Source organism: Silene latifolia, chromosome 4 (assembly GCF_048544455.1).
Source record: "Silene latifolia isolate original U9 population chromosome 4, ASM4854445v1, whole genome shotgun sequence".
In the NCBI taxonomy this organism is placed as follows: domain Eukaryota; kingdom Viridiplantae; phylum Streptophyta; class Magnoliopsida; order Caryophyllales; family Caryophyllaceae; genus Silene; species Silene latifolia.
Window position 1 is genome coordinate 6,368,668 of NC_133529.1, and position 21,697 is coordinate 6,390,364.

Here is a 21,697-nt window from a genome sequence, read left to right on the forward strand (position 1 = left end):
CCCAAAAATGATTCATCTACCTTATGATTACAGATTTAGTGCCACCATCATGGCATCAATTAAAAAAAGAAGTGACATAAGAACTTATTGGAAACTAGAAAACTATCGCAATACGATTAAAGTCGGCCCATGAGCAATACTAGTAGTAAACGAATCATGTGGGTTGAAATCGAGGTGGTTAGTGATGACGATTTGGCGATGATGTCATGGCGGCAACGGTATCCATGGCGGTAGCAATGTTCCTATGGTTAAGGATTAGAGAGACTGAGATTGGTAGAGATTTAAAAAGGGTAAAAGTGTAAAATGTGAGTTTGTCAAATTGGCTACTAATAATATATGGAAGTATAATTTTTGTTTAAATGTTATAATTCAATTTACATATAAAATTAATAACAAAACTAGTATAGACCCCGTGCTACAGCACGATAATTTTTAGATGTAATTGTTAGATATGTTTGCATTTAAAGTATTAGATTCAACTCATTTTCAGTTTCTTGGGGATCATATTGATAAAATTTTACTATTAAAATAAATAAAATAGGAAAGTCGACACTTTTAATCCGAATAAATTAATGAATTTTACTTGAATTACTTTGTCAACTTTATTCAAAAAATAAATATTATATTATTATATTCATTAAAGACATAAATCTCGTGAGATTTATATCATCAGATCAAATATGTACTAACAAATGAAGGATGATAATTATGGAGATGATTGCATAATAATTTTAGTGCGAAATTATGGAAATTGTCTAATAATACCCTAGATTATCATGATATAGTGGATGTACGTTTAACTACAATTTAGTGGGCTGTTATCCATTCTCATTCCCATTCCCAATGATTTAATATCCAAATAAATAGGCCCATATGAGGATTATGCAATTTAGGCGGAAAAACTATTAAGAGTTTTATTTTCTTAGTAGTAAGGGGGATTGATATGTTGTAAAGATTGCATAATATATTAGGGGTAATTAAATGATATGATGTTATTTTTTCGGTTTTATCTCTGAGGAATTGATATGAGATATTGTATATTGGGGGTAATTTATTGTGATTCTAGATATTGTGACCTGAGATTTTCGAAATAATATTGTTAGCATTGCATAATTTGTGGGGCAAATTATAATTTGTTTTCATATAGGATTGTATAATTAGAAAACTCAAATCATAATTTATTTTCATGTATAAGATTACAAGAATTATCACGTTAGAATTTTAGTAATGATGCCTGCAAAATCAATTAGTTTAAGTCGAGGGCCCAACTTAGAACGTGCTTTGTACTGTTTACAATCCATAAGACAGGCCCATCAAAGTGGAAAAACACTTAGGCGGGAAAATACTAAGAGAATTTTATTCTCTTAGTAGTAGGGGGGATTAAGGGTAAGACTCAATTGCACCAATAATGAAAGTTGTGGGGTTAATTTGCTCCTATGAAAACTTGTGGGGGTTATTTGCACATAGTGTTAAACGTATGGGGCTTATTTGCCACTTCCCCTCTCTATTGGGCCAAACTGAACTTAAACTAAAGTTTAAAGTATCCAATCAATCAGAAAATCTCATTATAGACGGCAGATATCCGTCTATAACTAAAGACGGGTTAAATACAATATCACATTCCTAATAGTACAAGTAACAAATAGGTTGGTGGAGGCCAAAAATATCACCACTTTCAAGCTATTTGACTCTGATGGGGCATATTCTGCACCCTCTGACCAAGTCAACACATTGAGCAAGGTCAAAGATATCCACAGCAAAGTCAACGACTTAGACAGCTTAACCGACGCAGCCTGTCGGCCTGTCTCATGTGCCTCGGCTGGGGCAACTAGCCAGCCGGGGCACATATCTGCGAACTCATATCCAAGACCCCTCGGCGGCGAGTCAAGAGGGACCGCCGGCTGCCATAGGTCCCTCGGCCGAGGGTAGCTCAGTCTTTCCACCTGCTAGCCACTTGGCCACTACGTGACAAAAGGTGAAAGTCTATAAATACTCCTCAACCCTCATTGAGGAGAGGATCCACAATTCAACCTAAGAATCACTATTCATCTGGTAATATCTTCCTTCTCTCTCTACAATACATACTTCGCCAAGTAACAACAACTTACCTCTCTAAGTTACTGACTTGAGCGTCGGAGTGAGTTCGCTCGGTCCAAAGCCGAGCCCTCAGTTTGTTCACTGTTTCAGGAGACCGAAAGGAGAAGCCAACCAAAGACGTCATTCTACAAGCACGGGTGGTAACAAATAACTGCTCTGGAATTACACCCGGAACAGACTCGTCTTTAACTATAAGCGTAGATCCAAAACAAATGGTAACACAAGATAAAAAAATTAAATATCGAGCGTAGTTCCTTTGATTTTGGGTAGGATCCGGCACAAAAATTGAATGAAGGAAAAAAAAATTTGTTGGATTTAGCATTACCCATTTAATATGGTGGTTAAACCTGCTACTAAAATATGTCACCAGTCAGCTCCGTATCATTTATTTACTTCTACTATTTGCCAAATAGGGCCTGAATCAATGAGCTTTATGATAACCATCTGAAATTTGAACAAGACTTTCCGTAAAAATACACCCTCCCACAAAAGAAGGAATCTTGCTCAGAAATTGATTAATACTCCGTATGAAACAACTTAACCCAAGATTCCATTGCTTCATACTCTTTCAACATCCATAGAACTTCCATTGATGTATTAGCTGTGGATAAACACAAACACTGATAGTGTCAAATTGTGACGAGTCAATAGGTTAATGTTATCACAATAAACATGCTTGATACCGTGTTTTAGTTGGACTTGTTGTAATATACCGGTTTGCACTTTTGGTTGTAATTTTAGAGCCTTAACTTATAAATTACCAAGGTGAAGGAGGAGACGCAAAGGTAAGCCAATGGAATAAGTGCAAAGTCAAGAAAAGTAAGCTAATGGAAGATTTGATGCCTTGGCATAGACAAACAAGAGCCAAAATGAAGAATTGAAAACTCGGTTTCACAAGGGTCAACTTCAAATGGATATATCTCGATAACTATAGCTCGTATCGACGCAAGGCCAATTGGAGGTGAAAGCTTGTGATCTTAGCTTTCCAACGGTAGGTCACACGCCTCGTTTGTCCAAGAAACGAGAGAGATATGGTCTTCGCAAGATGCTGCTGTCAGTCTGAGTGCGCAGCCTGCGCATAATTGTGTGCAGCCTGCGCTTCTACGCGCTGCTCTGGATTTCGCAATTCTAGTTCCGTGTTTTGGGCTTTCTTAAGGGACTTAACTTAGATTCTCGTGCCTCCCTATATATATCTAGAATTTTGAGATCTAAAGGGGGTACTCCTACTCACATTCACCTACCATCATATCATCTCATCTAATCTCATTCTTAAGGGTTTAAGCTTGTAGTAATTTAGAAGAATATTTTGATGCAAAGTTGTAATCTTTCTTTATTTCTTTGGGTTTTGAAGACTATGGAAGGCTAAATCCTTCCCTTCTTGATGTAATTCATCCAAAGTCTACAACTTTGGTATTGTAAGACTCTTTTAATCTCTTCTTATTTATCTAATGATCTTTCCTTATGCTTAATTCTTATGTTGAGTAGATGAATGTTAGAATTGATCACTCTTGCATCTTGTTTACCCAACTAGTGCAAATTCTAGAGAAATGGTTTAATCTATCTAGGATTATTTGGAGCAAGCTTGTTGTATGTTGATTTGGTTTAAAGGATTCATGCAATAAGTAGGAAATTTCATGTCTTTTCTCATTTGTATGGTTTAATCTTGTGAGAATTGATCCTAGCTTCTTGTCTTGGCATATCTTTAATGCTCATGCTTAACTTGCACTCATGGTTTAATGAATTGTTGGTTAAACTTGAAGAATATACATAGATGGTTTAATTTGTGTATATTATCATCTTGACTTGAAAGTATTGGGTAGAAATTAAGAGGAGAGTTGTTAAAGAGTTAAACTTTACCATTGTTGGTTACAAAGGAAGAATTGCACCAAGTTCTCTTAATTATTGAATCATCTTACTCACCAAGTGTTTGTTATATTGCTTGTTAGACTAAGATTGCAAATTTTACCTTGTTTCATGTTCCCAATCAACTCAAAAACCCCCATTTTCATGTCTCTCTATTGTTTGTCATTGTGAATAACCATTGTTTGTCTATAGCTTTCTCATTAGTAGTCAATAGTTTACATTTCAAGTTTTTAGCTTAAAAGACCTTCTCTTGGGACCGACCCTTACTTGCACTATATTACTTTATCATTTAGAGTAGTCTAGAGTATAGTTTGGCTTATAAATTGTTAATTTGATAGGTTAATTCTAGCTTTTTACGACACCTAGTTTTCACGCTATCAAACACCCATTAATAAATCCTAAGCTTCGCACACGAAACTTGTTATCATCTTCAAATAACTCCTCCATCGGGGGAATGTCCACGTCCCTAACCCATTTGTCGGACCGAGTATCAAAACAACCAATTCGATAGTGTTTTGAAAACACCCAATGTAGTAGATGATTTTTTATGAGAACACCGTTTTGTCTCTCCATTACTAAATCTATAACTTGTTTTACATCCTCCACCAATTTCCAGGTACTCTCATTTAAACTATAGACCATCACCTTCCTATACGTAACGTCCCTAAATTTAGCGTCCATAACTTTGACAAGTTTAAAATCACGATTTAAATCATCAAACCCGAACCCAAAACTGGACTGAATATCCCCAAAAAACATAAACATTGGTGTGCGCTTACTGCGCTCGTAAGGAATTTTTCGAAATACCCTCGTAGAAGGGTTCATGATGAGGACATGCTTAAAGTCAGAATGTCGACTACGCAAATCAAGCCGTCGAATGAGCCCAGAATTGAAACAATGGGTGGCCTCCACCTTTTTGGGGTACACGGAATAGGAATTGTAGTGACCGAGTCAGGAGAGTCTCCATCGATTGAGTGGAGATTATAATCGTCTGCAGCAGCGAGAATAAGGATGCGATTTGCGCCCGAGGAGTGGGATTCACGAAGGTGAAGTTGGTTGAATTCAGGGGATGATATTAACGCGTTGAAGGATTTGGAAACACACTTGAAGCGTAATAACGATTTTACGGGTAATTTGGAGATGATCTCATGGGTTATAATCTCTGTTGGTAAAGAAGACATTGTTGTTTTGCTACCAACGGAGAGGAGAGTCTACCCCCTCCCCTACATCCGCCAACGTGAAGTTGAGAAGTTAATTCGCATAGAACCGGTCACCGGATACTTGTATCCAGTCGATTAAACTAAATCCGACCATTTAAAGAGAGATTGCTTAATATGCCTTTCCATGGACCAACAGGTTAGAATTAGGTCTGGGCACCTGCCGAAACCGGACCGGACCGGAAACCGGAATCTTTAAAAATGTTGGATCGGTGACCAGACTAGAATGTCATTTGGAATGGTATTTCCAAACTAATGAGGATTGTCAAGAACTGTAAGATATGCTAAATTGCTAACAGGGAGATGAACTGTAAGCACGTAATAGGAATATTCCGGTTATAAAACGATTAAGTAAAAAATTGTGACAAGATTGGTTCGGTTCTTGGACTGAATGGCTTCATCCGTAAGATATGTCCTTTATTTTTCAACAACAACAATCTCATCTAAATTACATTGGCAATAATCCTGCACTAGCAAGTACTGAAGTACATTGGATCTTGATACATAACATCAGAGTTTAATTAATAGCATTCATAAAAATAAAGGATAATGATTTAACTTATCTCGACTGATATGACAACCACCTGGAATTTCAACAAGGCTTCCCGTAAAAAAGCACCCTTCGAAAAAAGCTGGAATTCTTTTAATTTTTTCTTTCTTACCGTATGTTATTGGTCCAATGTCGTACCAAAATAGTCCTTCTCCGTCCAAATTCTTACACAAAACCTCGTCTTTTGATTCTCTACGAAAACAAAAAAAAGGTTGGGTGAATTGATAATAACAAGTGTAATTATAATCAGTAATATGAAACAACTTAACCCAAGATTCGTTTGCTTCATAGTCTTTCATCATCCATACTTCTTCCAATGAAGAATTAGCCATGGAGAAACACAAACACCCATTAATAACTCCTAAGCTACGCGCAAGTAACTTGTTACTAGCTTTAGATAACTCCTTCACCAAAGGAACGTCCTTAGCCCAATTGTCGGACCGAGTATCAAAACAACCAACTCGATAGTTGTGATTTGAATCCAAAAACACCCAATGTAATAGATGATTTTTTATGAGAACACCGTTTTGTCTCTCCATAAATAATGAATCGATACGGCCATTTACAATCTCTATCAATTTCCAGGTATTCTCATTTAAACTATAGACTATCACCTCCCTAAGCTTAATGACAGTACCTAATGGTCCATTGTTGTCATGTACGTCCGTAATCCTGACAAGTTTAAAATCACGGTTTAAATCATCAAATCCGAACCCAAAACTGACACTAATATGCCCAAAGAATGGAACCTTAGGTGTACGGTTGTAAGGAATTTCCCGAAATACCCTTGTAGAAGGGTTGATGAGGACATGCTTAGACGTAGGAAAAGTCCCTCCGCCTCCTCTGAGTCCAACGCAAATTAAGCCGTCGATTGAGCCCACAATTATAATATCGCGTGGCTTCGACTCGTCTGGGGTACGTGGTAAGGGAATTGTGGTGACCGAGTCAGGCGAGTCTATGTCAATTGAATAGAGAGTGCGACAATCTTCACCAGCGAGGATAAGATGGCGGTTTTCGTCCGAGGAGCGGGATTCACGAACGTGAATATCGGCGAATTCGGGAGATGATATTAATGTGTAGAAGGATTTGGAAACACACTTGAAGCGTAGTAAAGATTTGACGGGTAATTTGGAGAAGATCTCATGAATTATAATGTCTTTTGGTAGCGAAGACATTGCTGTATGATGGGTGAATAACAGACGTACCTCAAAGTTTAGTCAACAAGGTTCGAGATTTTTTTTATATATGAGATTCAATGCTATAAGGAAACTGTAAGTCTTCTGAGAGACAGTCTCCCATACTGGGATTAGGAAACTATATATTTGGTAATATTGTAAACAGAGACTACCTCAAAGTTTAGTCGACAAGGTTCAAGACTTTCTTTACAACAACAACAACATCAGAGCCTTAATCCCAAAATGATTTGGGGTCGGCTGACATGAATCATCCTTTCGAACCGTCCATGGGTGAACGCACGCCTCAAAAATGCGAATAAAAAGGGAAGATAAAAAACAAAAGGGAGAACGAAAATGTAATGGAAAGTTAAGGTGAACTTAGGGGTTTTAAAATCGAATTCCGTCTTTCTTTTATAAAAACTTAAAATTTAAATCGAGAGAAAAGATTAAAACGATTTTTAAAAACCGAAATAGAGTTAAGGATCCGGAATGAACCAGGTAAAATCTATGAGAAAGTGGTTGTTGAAAAAGTGTGTAATAAAGGAGAGAAAAATAAATAAATTAATTTCTTTAAATTAAATAAATAAATAAAAACACTAAATCTGTCAAAAAACATCAAATACTAAAAATCCACATGTATCCTTTCCCTCCATTGAGCCTTCTCCGTTACCATACTCTCCTCAAGCCCCAGAACTCTCATATCGTGCTCTATCACTCTCAACCATGTCTGTCTCGGTCTTCCTCTACCTCTAGGGATCTTTTCTGTTCTCCAAGTCTCCAGCCTCCTAACTGGTGCGTCCATAGGTCTCCTTCTCACATGGCCAAACCATCTTAGTCGGTTTTCCATCATCTTGTCCTCTATTGGCGCCACTTTAACCTTTTCCCTAATCACCTCATTCCTTAACCGATCTTTCCTTGTATGTCCGCACATCCACCTCAACATGCGCATCTCCGCCACACTCATCTTTTGAATGTGACAATGTTTCACGCCCAACACTCAGAGTCAGTAGTAAAGTAGGGCAGCCTAATTGTCGTGCGATAAAATTTTCCCTTTAATCTTTGGGGCATATCTTTATCGCATAGAAACCCAGAAGCACTCTTCCATTTCAACCATCCCGCTTTAATTTTCGTGAGCCACATCTCCGTCTAACTCCCCATCTTTTTGAATAATAGATCCTAGATATCTCAAGAAATCCGAACCCTCAACAACATTCCCATCGAAAATAATACTCCCCCCCTCTGTCGATCTCAACCCCGCCACCTTAGTGAACGACACCTCAAATACTCAGTCTTACTCCCGCTCGCTGAACCCACGAGTCTCTAAAGTCCGCCTCCACAATTCCAACTTTCTCTCCACCCCTCTTTTGTCTCATCAATCAACACAATATCATCAACAAACATCATACACCAAGGGATGTCGTCCTGAATATCCCTTGTCAACTCATCCATAACTATAGCAAAGAGAAAAGGACTAAGTGCGGAACCTTGATGCACCCCGATGGTAATAGGAAATTCTTCCGTTCTCCCAACATTAGTGCGAACACTTGCACTAGCCCCTCATACATGTCCTTTATGAGGTCAATATATTTTCGCGACACACCCTTTCTCGCCAAAGCCCACCAAAGTACTTCTCTTAGTACCCTATCATATGCCTTTTCCAAGTCAATAAAAACCATATGCAAATCCTTCTTCTTGTCCCGATGGTATTCCATCAACTGTCTCATGATAAAAATCGCATCCATAGTCGATCTCCCAGGCATAAATCCAAATTGGTTTTCCGAGATGTCTACATATCTCCTAAGCCTTTGCTCGATTACCCGCTCCCATAACTTCATTGTATGACTCATAAGTTTAATTCCCCGATAATTGGAACACTCTTGGACATCACCTTTGTTCTTGTACAAAGGGACAAGAGTGCTTTTCCTCCAAGCCGATGGCATCTTGTTGCTCCTCCAAATCTTGTTGAAGAGCATGGTTACCCATTCAATCCCTTTCTCCCCGAAGCACCTCCAAACTTCTATGGGTATACCATCCGGTCCCTCTGCTTTCTTTGACCCCATCTTCCTTAACGCCTTTCTAACTTCACTCTTTTGTATTCTACGCACAAATTCCCGGTTAACCATGCTTGGTGTTACCTCTACATCCCCAAAACCTTGTTCCTGATGTCCATTGAATAAATTATCAAAGTAAGAACTCCATCTAGCCTTTATCTCGTTATCCCGAACTTAACCTTGTCGTCCATATCTTTCACACACCTAACTCTCCCAATATCTCTCGTCTTTCGGTCTCTTATGCGAGCCAGTTTATAGATATCCTTCTCTCCTTCTCTCGCGTCCAACCTGGCATACACTTCTTGGTTAACTTTTGCCCTCGCATCCCGTACGGCCTTTTTAGCGGCTCGTCTAGCCTCTTTGTACTTTTCAAAGTTCTCATCACTCATGCATTTCCCCAAAACCTTATAGCATTCACGTTTAGTCTTTATCGCTTGTCTCACCACATCGTTCCACCAAGATGTGTCCTTACTTGATGGTCTATTCCCTTTAGATTCCCCTAATACCTCCCTCGCCAACTCCTTTACAACATGCTCCAATTTATCCCACGTTGCATCAATATCTTTCTCCTCACAATCCGACCAAATATCGCTACTTCCAACCTTATCCAAAACGCTTGTTGGTTTCCCCCTTGTAGCTTCCACCACTTGATCCGTGCCTCACCGATTATCTTTCTCTTCCTCAAGTCTCTCTTACCCCGAAAATCAAGAACCACTAGTCTATGTTGTGTTGCGGCACTTTCCCCGGGAATGACCTTGCAATCGGTGTACTCTTTCCTCCACACATTCCTTACCAAAAGGAAGTCAATTTGACTAGCATTACCTCCACTTCTATAAGTCACCAAATGAGAATGTCTTTTCTCGAACCAAGTGTTCATTATACCCAAGTCATATGCCAAAGCAAAATCCAATATGTCACTTCCTGCTTCATTTCTCTCCCCGAACCCAAAACCCCCATGAATGTTCTCAAAGCCAACTCGACTAGTACCCACATGCCCATTGAGGTCACCACCAATGATCAATTTCTCTCCAATAGGGACACGTTCTACAACCTCTTCCAAATCTTCCCAGAAGGCTCGTCGAAAAGAAGCATCCAAACCTACTTGGGGTGCGTAAGCACTTATAACCGTCACCACCTCATCCCCGACTACAAGCTTAATACTCATAATCCTATCACTCTTTCTCGATACTTCTACCACATCATCAATGTAATCTTTATCAATGACAATACCCACTCCATTACGACTTTTGTCTTTACCCGCGTACCAAAGCTTATAACCCCAAGGCGCTATCACCCTTGCTTTATAACCCGCGTACCAAAGCTTATAACCCCAAGACTTTCTTTATACAAGGAAATTAGTATTACTCGGATTAGGAAACTACTTTAAATAGTATTCCTCGGATTAGGAAACTACTTTAAATAGTATTCCTACTTTAAAATCTATAATCTCAGTTGGGATAGAAACAACAACTGTTGTTTTGGTACAAGGATTACGAACAGCAGCCATAGCAGCTATGGTTTGGAGGCCTTCGGATCTCATTTGTTATAACTTCTCTTTATATGAAAAACTGAAAATAGTATTCCTACGGGCTCTCAGTCTTTCATTTTTCAGTTGATCTGTGCAACGGAACCAAACACAGCCTTTACTAATGGATAAAACTAATTATTTGAAACCCGTTTTAGGGTAAACTTGTGACAAGTTGGTTTTTGTACATGGATTACGAACAGCCGCTACAAGAATACATTCATTCCCCTACCATTTTGAGTCAAAGACCAAGTAAAACAAAGCGTAAGTAATTCCCAACTAGAAGAATAAACAAAACACATTTCCTACCTAGAAGAAATGAAGAATAAACACAACACATCCTTTTAATAATTTTGTAAATTGTCGACTTAAAAAATGCTAGATTTAGCATAAAGTGATCAAACTAACAGCAACGGATACGGATTCTCTCCGGTTAAACCATGTTGTTGGATTAGTAATGTTTGTTGATCCAACAACCAATCATAGCTTTCTGCTCATAAGTACAGGTCAAAAGCATAAATCAGAATGTCAAATGGTCTATAATTGGTCAAACGATGAATGGTGCCCATTTGATAACCGTCATTTCGTGTTTAAAACCGTCTTAACTTAAGACGCTCTCACATCCGATTAAAATAGAATTGAAATAATTGAAATAGAAGGAGGTTCTGAGAAGTTTCAAATTAAGATGGTTTTAAGCAAGATTAATTGTTTGATAACATGATGATTGCACTAGCCATTTGATTTGTATATCTTCTTCAATTGCGAATTTCACAAGAAATCCCCAATTTACACAAACCCTAACTTCAAAAATTTCAAAACTATCTAATAATATCACCAATTAACCAATAATACATAAAAATGGAAGTAAATAACAATAGATAAAGTAATTTAAACAATAAAATTGAAAATTAAAAAAAAAAATTGAATGTCATACCTTCAATTTGGGAGAAAGAAGAAATAAAGAAATGATGATCGGCAGGTCCGGCGGTACGGCGGTACGGCGGTGCGGCGGTGCGGCGGTGCGGCGAAGGTGAGTGGCGGTGAGTAGGTGTCGAAGGCGATTGCGGTGGTTACAGCGAAGTCTCCATTTTAGTTTTACAGAGTATTAAGAAAGAAAGAAAGTAGCAGCGGTGTAAATGGGCTGAAGTGAGCCGAATGAAAAATGAAAAAACCATTACTGAGCTTAAACTAGGAAATCGGTTCGGTAATATCATAAAAAATGATAAAACCATTACCGACCGAATTATAAATTATTGGTAACTAGTTTAGATAGTATTTATTTTGTATTACTTAATAATGCTAAATTAAAACCTCATTAATTTTTAATAATTCACGTCATTATATTTTGATATGGAAAAAAATATTGAACTGTAAAGTTATTCAAGAAAATTGAGTAACATTGAACGTAAAATAATAGTAATATCTCATTAATTGTTCATGTTTCTAGTTATTGTATTTTGCTTCGAGCAAAAAAATTAAAACTGAAAATTAATTCAAGAGAATCGAATAATGTGCTGAATTGTAATTTTTTAAAAGTATTTTTTATATCACAAAGCTGATGATTCCAATTTTATAAATTATCTCAATTTTTTTTTGTCATGAAAGTAATCAAAACGATTTATAGTTTTATCAATACAAAGTATGAGTGAAGTCATTCTTAAATAATAGCATCAATAAAAGATTTAATCTTTTATAGTTTTATATTATTTATATTTTAATTAAAATATTATAGTTTAGTATTTAGTAAAAATTATCTAATTTAATAAAAAAATTAATTTTAATGAAATACATTATAATTATTAATTTCTTTATTTAGTGAAAACAATTAAATAAATAGCTTCCTTATTTAAAATGATGCTTTTTGGAGGTAAATTCATGAATTTACCTATTCTTTTAGTAAATAGGGGATTACTTGTTCGGTCGGTAATTTACGGACCAGTATAAAAATTATTGATAACATTTTGTTAAAAATTATTGACCGGTGTATAAAAATTATTAATAACTCGTGTACTCACATAGAACCGGTCTCCGGATACTCGTATCCAGTCGATTAAACTGAATCCGACCATTTAAAGAGGGATTGCTTAATATGCATTTCCATGGACCAACATGTTAGAATTAGGTTGGGCACCGGCCGAGACCGGACCGGATCGAAAATCGAAATCTTTAAAAATGTTGGACCGGTGACCAGACTGGAATTTTTAATTCCATTGACCGGAGGCCGGTCCATTTTTCCGGTCCGGACTGAATTATGCCCACCCCCAGTTAGAATGTCATTTAGATGAACTGTAAGCACTTAATATAAATATTCCGGTTACAAAACGATTAAGTAAAAAATTGTAACAAGATTGGTTCGGTTCTTGGATTGAATGGCTTCATCCGTAAGATATGTCTAGGGATGGCAATGGGTGGGATATGGATGGGTGGAGCTATATCCATATCCATATCCATTTAATTTATGGTCATCCATATCCCACCCTCATCCATTAAATATTTTTTCATCCATCCATATCCATATCCATCAGGTGAAGCGGGTGGAGCGGGTACCCGTTGGATATTTCCACAACTTATAAAATTTAAAGATAATATATCGTAAAAAAATTGTGGCGATTAAATTAAAACACATATATAATTCAAGTAACAATATGTGTTAGCAACACAGCATATATCCAACAACAAAGTGTCTTTACAAAGCAAGTGACCATACAAATACGTCATGCCAACTACAAAGAAACCACCAACGCATTATATTATTGATTAAACTAACAAAAGTAAGTTACTTTGATTAGTGAAAAAAAACAATATCCACATAAATACAAGTTTTAGTTTTCCTAAATAACAGTATGATATTAAAATTAAGTAAAATTTCTGATAAAAAAAATATACTTTTGAAGGGAAATCATTAATGACCTAAATAATTATTAATTTAATAAAAAATTAATTATAAATATTAATTTCGGATATCCACAGGGTGGTTAAGCGGGTGAGAGACGATAATCCATATCCCACCCTAAATTCCCTCATATCCATATCTTACCCTAAATTCGAAAAACATTCGTCATCCATATCCCACCCATTTAATTTCGGGTGGATGGATATCCACAGGGTAAGGGTGGGACTGTCATCCCTAGATATGTCCTTATTTTCCGACAACAACAATCTCACCTAAATTACAATAATCGCAATAATCCTGCACTAGCAAGTACTGAAGTACATTGGATCTTGATACATAACATCAGAGTTTAATTACTAGCATTCATAAAATAAATCATTTAGCTTATCGCGACTGATATGACAACCACCTGGAATTTCAACAAGGCTTCCAGTAAAAAAACACCCTTCGAAAAAAGCTGGAATTCTTTTAATTTTTTCTTTCTTACCGTATGTTATTGGTCCGATGTCGTACCAGAATAGTCCTTTCCCGTTCATATTGGTACCCAAAACCTCATCTTTTGATTCTCTACGAAAACAAAAAAAAGGTGGGGAGAAATGATAATAAGAAGAATAATCAAATTGATCAATACAAAACAACTTAACCCAAGATTCCTTTGTTTCATAGTCTTTCATCATCCATACTTCTTCCAATACAGCTGTAGTTGTGGATAAACACAAGCAGCCATTAATAACTCCTTGGTCCGATGTCGTACCAGAATAGTCCTTTCCCGTTCATATTGGTCCGATGTCGTACACGAAACTTGCTCGTAGCTTTACATAACTCCTTCGGCAAAGGAACGTCCCTAGTCCAATTGTCGGACTGAGTATCAAAACAACCAATTCGATAGTACTGATTTGAAACCAAAAACACCCAATGTAGTAGATGATTTTTTACGAGAACACCGTTTTGTCTCTCCGTTAGATCAGTTGGTCTTTCCATAAATATTGTACCGATATGGTCATTTACAATCTCTACCAATTTCCAGGTATTCTCATTTAAACTATAAACTATAACCTCCCTAATGACAGGACCTAATGGTCCACGCTCGCCAAGTAAGTCCATAATCCTGACAAGTTTAAAATCACGGTTTAAATCATCAAACCCGAACCCAAAACTGACCAAAATATTCCCCCAGGATGGAGCTTTAGATAGTGTACGGTTGTAAGGAATTTCCCAAAATACCCTTGTACAAGGGTTGATGAGGACATGCTTAGACGTAGGAAAAGTATGTCTGCCTCCTATGAGTCCTACGCAAATTAAGCCGTCGATTGAGCCCACTATTGAAACCTCACGTGGACTCGACTCGTCTGGGAATTGTGGTAAGGGAATTGTGGTGACCGAGTCAGGCGAGTCTATGTCAATTGAATAGAGATTGCGACAATCTTTACCAGCGAGGATAAGATGGCGGTTTTCGTCCGAGGAGCGGGATTCACGAACGTGAATTTCGGTGAATTCGGGAGATGATATTAATGCGTAGAAGGATTTGGAAAGACACTTGAAGCGTAGTAACGATTTGACGGATAATTTCGAGAATATCTCATGAGTTATAATGTCTTTTGGTAGCGAAGACATTATATATTTGGTAATATTGTAAACATTATATATTTGGTAATATGGGTTCAAGTCTTCAAGACGTGCCTCAAAGTTTAGTCAACAAGGTTCAAGATTTTCCTTATATATGAGATTCAATGCTATAAGGAAAGTGTAAGTCACCTGAGAGACCGTCTCCCATACTGGGAGTAGGAAACTATATATTTGGTAATGTTTGGAAACAGTAAGTCTTCTGAGAAACCATCTCCCATAATAGGATTAGGAAATTATATATTTGGTAATATTGTAAACAGAGACTTGATTAGTCTAGATGATTCAACCTTAAGCAAACTTTACTCATTATGAAAATTAAAATTCGGGTTCATCAGAGACGGTTCTGGTTCCTGGGTATTAGGATGGTCCACCCGTTTCCTTGGTCAAAACCCTTACCTTTGTGAGATCCTTGCCATTCGGGATGGGCTTTTGCGTTCTAAAGTCCTTGTGAACAATGTCTTAATTGCTTCTGATTGTCTTGATGCGGTTACCACTATTTTATGCCCCTCTGCCCCCATTGGTCCGTTTACTAACATCATTCTTGAGTGTAGGGCCCTCTTGCAGGACTCCCCTCATTTGAAGCTGGTGTTTGAGAAGAGATCGGCCAATCGTGTTGCGGATGCCATTGCTCATCATTCCATTAGAGACTCTAGCATTTTATTGGGTTGTTTTGAGTGGGATCTTCCCCCTCCGTTTGTAGTAGATTTATGCACTTTAGACTGTGTTTTGGCTTGCACGCCGCTTTCTCCCGACCCCCCCCCGTGATGTATTCGTAACTGTTTCTGACTTGGTTTGGTTTGTTATTTATTTCATGCTCTTTTCTTCCAAAAAAAAAAAAAAAAAAAAAAAAAATTAAAATTCTGTAAAAATAACCAAACATTTACCGGGACGCTGCTTGTTAATCCGCTGGTGATATAATTGGCTTACTACCAGGAATCGGAACAAGACTTCCAGTAAAAAAACAAGTTTGGTCGAAAACAGGAATCCCACTTATTTCTTCAGTTTTACCATTTGCTTCGGATCCAATATTGCGCCAAAACAGACCAGCAGCAATATTACCCGGTCTTCGAACCAAAAACTCTTGTTTTGAGCCTTGACGAAAACCATAAGTGTCATCGAAGTAATAACAACACGGACTATGACAGCAATGTAAACAACTAGAAATTTCAACCAACTTAATCCACGACTCCTTCACTCCATACTCTTTCATCATCCATACAACATTAGACACCTTAGATCTCGCGGTAAAACACAAACACCCATCAATAACACCAAGACTTCTCACTATAAACCTCATATTTTTCTCTTCCTCGTTGAAGTCGGCCATTGGATCAGTGAATAAGTCCACCAAAGGTACCGGGTCAACCCATTTCTCAGATTGAAGATCGAAACAATAAATACTGTACTCCGAAAGGACTGTTCATAGATAGAACTTAGAAGTCAATAATCCGGTCCTTGTGAGACCTGTCACATTTAAAAACTTGTAAAAAACGGGATAACGAAATACATACTTTATGAGCGGATAATATTTTTTCTTCAGCTCGGAAATACAGAGTTTCTAATGTATTCACCCTGTGACACAGTAAATAAAACAACGTTGTCAACAATTGAGACGAAGTCGGAATATAGAGAAGACTTTACTTACTTTTGTGTATGTAAAAGACGGGATCGAAACTTGTTGTATCCTCCAAGCTTCGGAGTACAAGCTATTTAAGTATTTATTATCTAGAAAAGTAAGAAAATTACTCCAGATGGTTTTTTATCCAAATAAAAGGCACGTAGCCATTCATGCAAGATAAGCACGAAATATTACAACTTTATTACAAGTAAACGTGGTGGCCTCCAAGACTAAAATGGATATGTTTCAGTTCCGATCTCTTTGTACAAATGTCTTTACAGGGAGGGTACTCTTTGCACTCAATTTAAATGCAATCACACTTCTATTTTGCATACGAGTGGTCTCTTATAACTTAGTAAGAGACCGTCTCTCCAAAGTTTTAGGACAAGGGGTTTATGTTGCAAAATATATTCAAAATCTTTTGACAACAATCTCACCCAAATTACAATCGCCATAATCCTGCACTGGTTAAATCTCAAGTATTCCTTCAGATAAGTCGATTTTCATCGGCTCACATTATAGCAAAATGTTCTACTTTAGTCATACAGTACGAATGCAACTGTACAGGCGCAGGACTGGTAAGACAAAAGCGAGTCAAGTAAACGTTAGGCCAGATTATAAGTCCGGCCAATAAAGACAGGGTCTTGAATCAATCTAGATGATTCAATCTTAAGCAAACTAACTTAGGAAAATAAAATAAAAAAACTGAACAAATCATGAAACATTTACCGTGGCGTTGCTTGTTAATCAGCTGGCGATATAATCGGCTTACTACCAGGAATCGGAACAAGACTACCAGTAAAAAAGCACGCTTGATCGAAAACAGGAATCCCACTTATTTCTTCAGTTTTACCATAGCCTTCCGATCCTATATTGAACCAAAATAGTCCAGCAATCTTAAGTGGTCTGCGAACCAAAACCTCTTGTTTTGAGCCTTGGCGGAAACCATAAGGGCCATCGAAGTAGTAACAACAAGGTTTACAACAACAAGGAGAACAACGAGAAATTTCAAACAATTTAATCCACGACTCCTTCACTCCATACTCTTTCATCATCCATACAACATCAGACAAATTAGACATTGCGCGTGTTACAGTAATACATAAACAACCATCAAGAACACCGAGGTTTACCACATGAACCCTCTCATGTTCGTTATCCTCGATAAAATCAGCCATGGGATCAGTGAATAAGTCCATCAAAGGCACCTCGTCAACCCATTTATCAGATCGAACATCAAAACAATAAATGTAGTACATATCTAAACACCAAAAAATCCAATGAAGTAAATGATTCTTCATAAGAACACCATTATGACGCACCCGCAATGAATATATAGGTCGATGTACATCCTCAACCAACTTCCATGTATTGTCATTTAGACTATACACCATCACCTCCCGGTTGTATAACTCGTCCCCTTGATAAGGGTCATATTGAATAGCATTTTCCACAACCCTGACAACTTTATAATCGTCGTTTATGTCATCATACCCAAACCCAAAGCTAACTCGAATCGCGTTTCCCAATATAGGTATGTCTATGTACGGAACTTCTCGAAATACTCCTGTAGACGGGTTGATGACGACTTGCTTAAATTCATCAGGTCCGTCAATGTAACGTAGTATTCCAACGCAGAGCAAGCCATTAACTGAACCCACAATGGAAACAACGCCATTGTCCAACCAATAGTCTAGGGTATGCGGTAAAGGGATGTTAATGACAGTGGTGTCGTAATCTGGCGAGTCGATGTCTAACGAGTAGAGATCACTGCCATTTTCTTCAGTAAGAATAAGCAGGCGGTTCGTGCTTGACGAGAGGGATTGTTGAAGGTGAATGTTGATGAATTCAGGGGATGATATCAAAGTGTTGAAGGATTTGGAAACGCATTTGAAGCGGGCAAGTGATTTGACGGGTAATTTGGGTAAGATCTCATCAGTTATTATCTCAGTTGGGATAGAAATCATTGTTCTTTTGGCAGAGGGATTACGGACAGCAGCCATAGCAGTACCGTTTTGGAGGCCTTTAGATCTTATTTGATATAACTTCTCTTTACATGACAAACCCTGAAGTTCATTTCATTTGGTTTAATAACTGAAAATAGTAACCCTACAGGGTTTCAGTTCATCTTCTGCAATGCAATTTAAACCAACATAGTGTGAAAACAGATCCAAACGCAACCTTATTAGTGGATAAAACTAGTTATTAGTCTTATAATCTTCAACTGATAACTTATGGTCTTATTTGTTCAATATTCAAGTCTTTGGAGATGCTTTGTCTCTTCAAACAACTGAATTTTGCACAATTAACAGTGTTTGAGTATTGCGCTAGAAGCCTAGAAGCCGTAAGCAGACATTGACAATTGGAACCTCTAGCTTCTATACGACATAAGTGTGCCTCCGAAAGTTTAAAGTTTCTACAAGTCTACTTATTCTCAAGATGAACTTCATTTCGGTCTGTTTGATCTACGGATTATGAATTTTGGTTGATAAGTAGATGCATTAGCATCTGAAATTTAGTTTGTGCTACCTATAGCATCTCCTGTATTACTATATTAGCATCTGAAACTCGACAGGGTAAGGTTGCGTATATCAAACCCCAACGGCATAAGCAAGACTTTGAGGCATTGTGCTATGTTGCTATTAGAGCACCCACATTGAAGAGGAAGTACCATCCTCTTAGTACTCTCTCATCTAAGAGAATGTCCTCTTCAATGTGGAACCAATATTGGATGTCCTCTTTGAAAGAGGAAGAGGAAGACTTCCTCTACTTTTAGAGGATGTACAACATTGGCCCTTGTGCCCATTAGTCCACCATCATCTACCATGTGGAATGTAATTTGTTTTTTTTTTTTTTTTTTTTTTGTTAACAAAAGGTTGAAAGAGGAGGAATATGAGGATCCTCTTTGATGTGGAAAAAATATGAGAAGAGTTTTAAGAAGAGGATGGAGAAAAGAGAAAATGAGTGAGATGAAAGATATTGTGATGTGTCAAAATTTGAGATGGAGAGTGAAAAAATAAGAGGATGATGTTCTCCTCTTGGATGTGCATGCTCTTAGTCTTGAGTCTTGACCGAGACAGTTATGTTTAACATACACGTCTCGGCCATTGTTTACCTTTGGTTTGTAAAGTGTACTCTCTCCGTCCCTGTCACACTAACTTATACTCCCTCTCTCCCGGTCATTTGTTGTCCTATTTTATTTTTGGGTCTGAGTCAATTGTTGTCCTTTCTATTTTAGGACTGCATTTGGTGAGCGATTTGATCATTCACACTCAACTTGGTCACACTTATCATCTTATAATGGGCCCCTGTCCTTTCATTGGTTTTTGTGCCAAAACCAAAGGACAACAATTGACATGGACGGAGGGATTAATTTTAAAATAACTTAAGAATTTCATAATCAACTAAATTAATGGTCTTCATATTTCCCCTTTTAAGCATAATCATACAAAAGACAGACAGTCTTAACTACACAGCCAAAAAAACTACACAGCCTGCTTTTATTTTAACCACTATTTTAATTGGGGGTGAGAGACGAGTTAAGACGGTCTCAAATAAGAATTATTGATAATAAGAAACTTAAACGATCAAAAACAACACCAAGGAAACACATAAACCCTAAATTAATCCCCAAATCACATCCCGTCTACAAAAAATGTGCATTATATTAAACGAATTAAAAGGAAAAAGGTGAATTACCCAATAAATAAGTGACGGTAACGGAAATGCCGGTTACCGGTGACTTTAGTAGGTGGCGCCGTGGCGGTCTTTCAGTGCTAATCAGCTTCGCGGTTGTGCATTATTCTGATTTGATTAAAGAATAAGTTGGAGAATGAGGTAGTGGACTAGGAAGTAGGGACTGATGGTTTTGTGAATTGCGTCAAACTAATATTGGCGTGTGTGTTTGTCTAAAAAAAATATTGGCGTGTGTCTTATCCAAACCATCTTTATTTAGCGTTGAACTTTATATTTAATTAAAGGGTTTTTCTATCCTATGTCCACTAGGCATTAGATAATAAACCAAAAATAGAAAGTATTAAATGATATTTTCATGGGAAATTGTAATATCTCATCACTTTTAATTTTATTCACAAAAAATACATTTAATACTTTCCTATTTTAGCTTCTTATCCTATGCCTAGTGGGCATAGGATAGAAAAACCGTTAATTAAATAAAGTATTTAAAGTTTTATATCTTATAAATTTATCATTAATATATATTTTTTATTTTTGTAAAAAATAAACTCGCAGTCACTTCTTTATGACAGATTTAGGTAATGTTTGGCCAAGTTTACCTAAAAGAGTTTTTACTTTTTAAAATGAGTTTTTCCACAAACTACTTCTTGAAAAAATTGTGACTGTTTGGCCTAACTTTTGTAAGAGTACTTTTTCCAAATTTGATGTGTTTGGCCTAATTACTTTTATTCGACTTTTTTGATTTTTTTGTTTACTATATAATTTGGGTCTGCATTATACTTGTCAAACTTTTCACCTTTAAGCGTATTTTTTCTAATAAAAATTATGTAATGTCATAGTTATAACCGCAATTTTATATTGTGTAATACTCATAATCATGATATTCATAACCGATGTTATCTCCTCGATTAGAAAGTTGCAATATCAACTTATTATGTTGCAAGATGATGAAACTCACATACAAATATAATAGTCAAACTATAAACAAAAGCATTAAGCATTTATATTGGTGGGCAATTTAACTACAAAACAATTACTACGTACTTAGCCAAAGAAAAAATAATTATAAAATAAGACTGTCTTATAGTTTTATACTATGAGATATTACTTTTATAAGTCAAACATTCAATTTTTACATATAAAGGATCGTCTCACACTGAAAGGCGGTCTTATACATTATTAAAAGGGTCGTCTCATGCTCTTTTCATCTCAAATCGTAAATTATTTTTCCTTTTTATATAATTAATATTGAGCTTATATTTAAAAAATACCATAAACCCAAATCATAAGCAATATACGGAGTAAATATATAGCAATAATCAATATCCACATGACTTAAAGAACTTACCATTAGAAGCAGTCGATTAAAAAAAAAAGCAATAATAG

At 36.9% G+C, this 21,697-nt stretch overlaps 1 protein-coding gene across 1 annotated transcript; it reads right to left on the bottom strand.

The window, feature by feature from the left end:
* Nucleotides 1–16,453: 16,453 nt before the first annotated feature.
* LOC141652740 (F-box protein CPR1-like) lies at nucleotides 16,454–20,489 on the bottom strand. Its single transcript, XM_074460333.1, has 3 exons — nucleotides 20,315–20,489; nucleotides 17,345–18,746; nucleotides 16,454–16,569 (listed from the first exon to the last, which is right to left on the bottom strand). The coding sequence occupies exon 2, from the start codon at nucleotides 18,616–18,618 to the stop codon at nucleotides 17,359–17,361; it is 1,260 nt and encodes a 419-aa protein (XP_074316434.1). The 5' UTR covers nucleotides 18,619–18,746; nucleotides 20,315–20,489; the 3' UTR covers nucleotides 16,454–16,569; nucleotides 17,345–17,358.
* Between the last annotated feature and the right edge of the window lie 1,208 nt (nucleotides 20,490–21,697).

Bases quoted from the DNA above. Each gene is read 5' to 3' on its own strand.
- LOC141652740 (XM_074460333.1), bottom strand. From the start codon at position 18,618: ATGGCTGCTGTCCGTAATCCCTCTGCCAAAAGAACAATGATTTCTATC.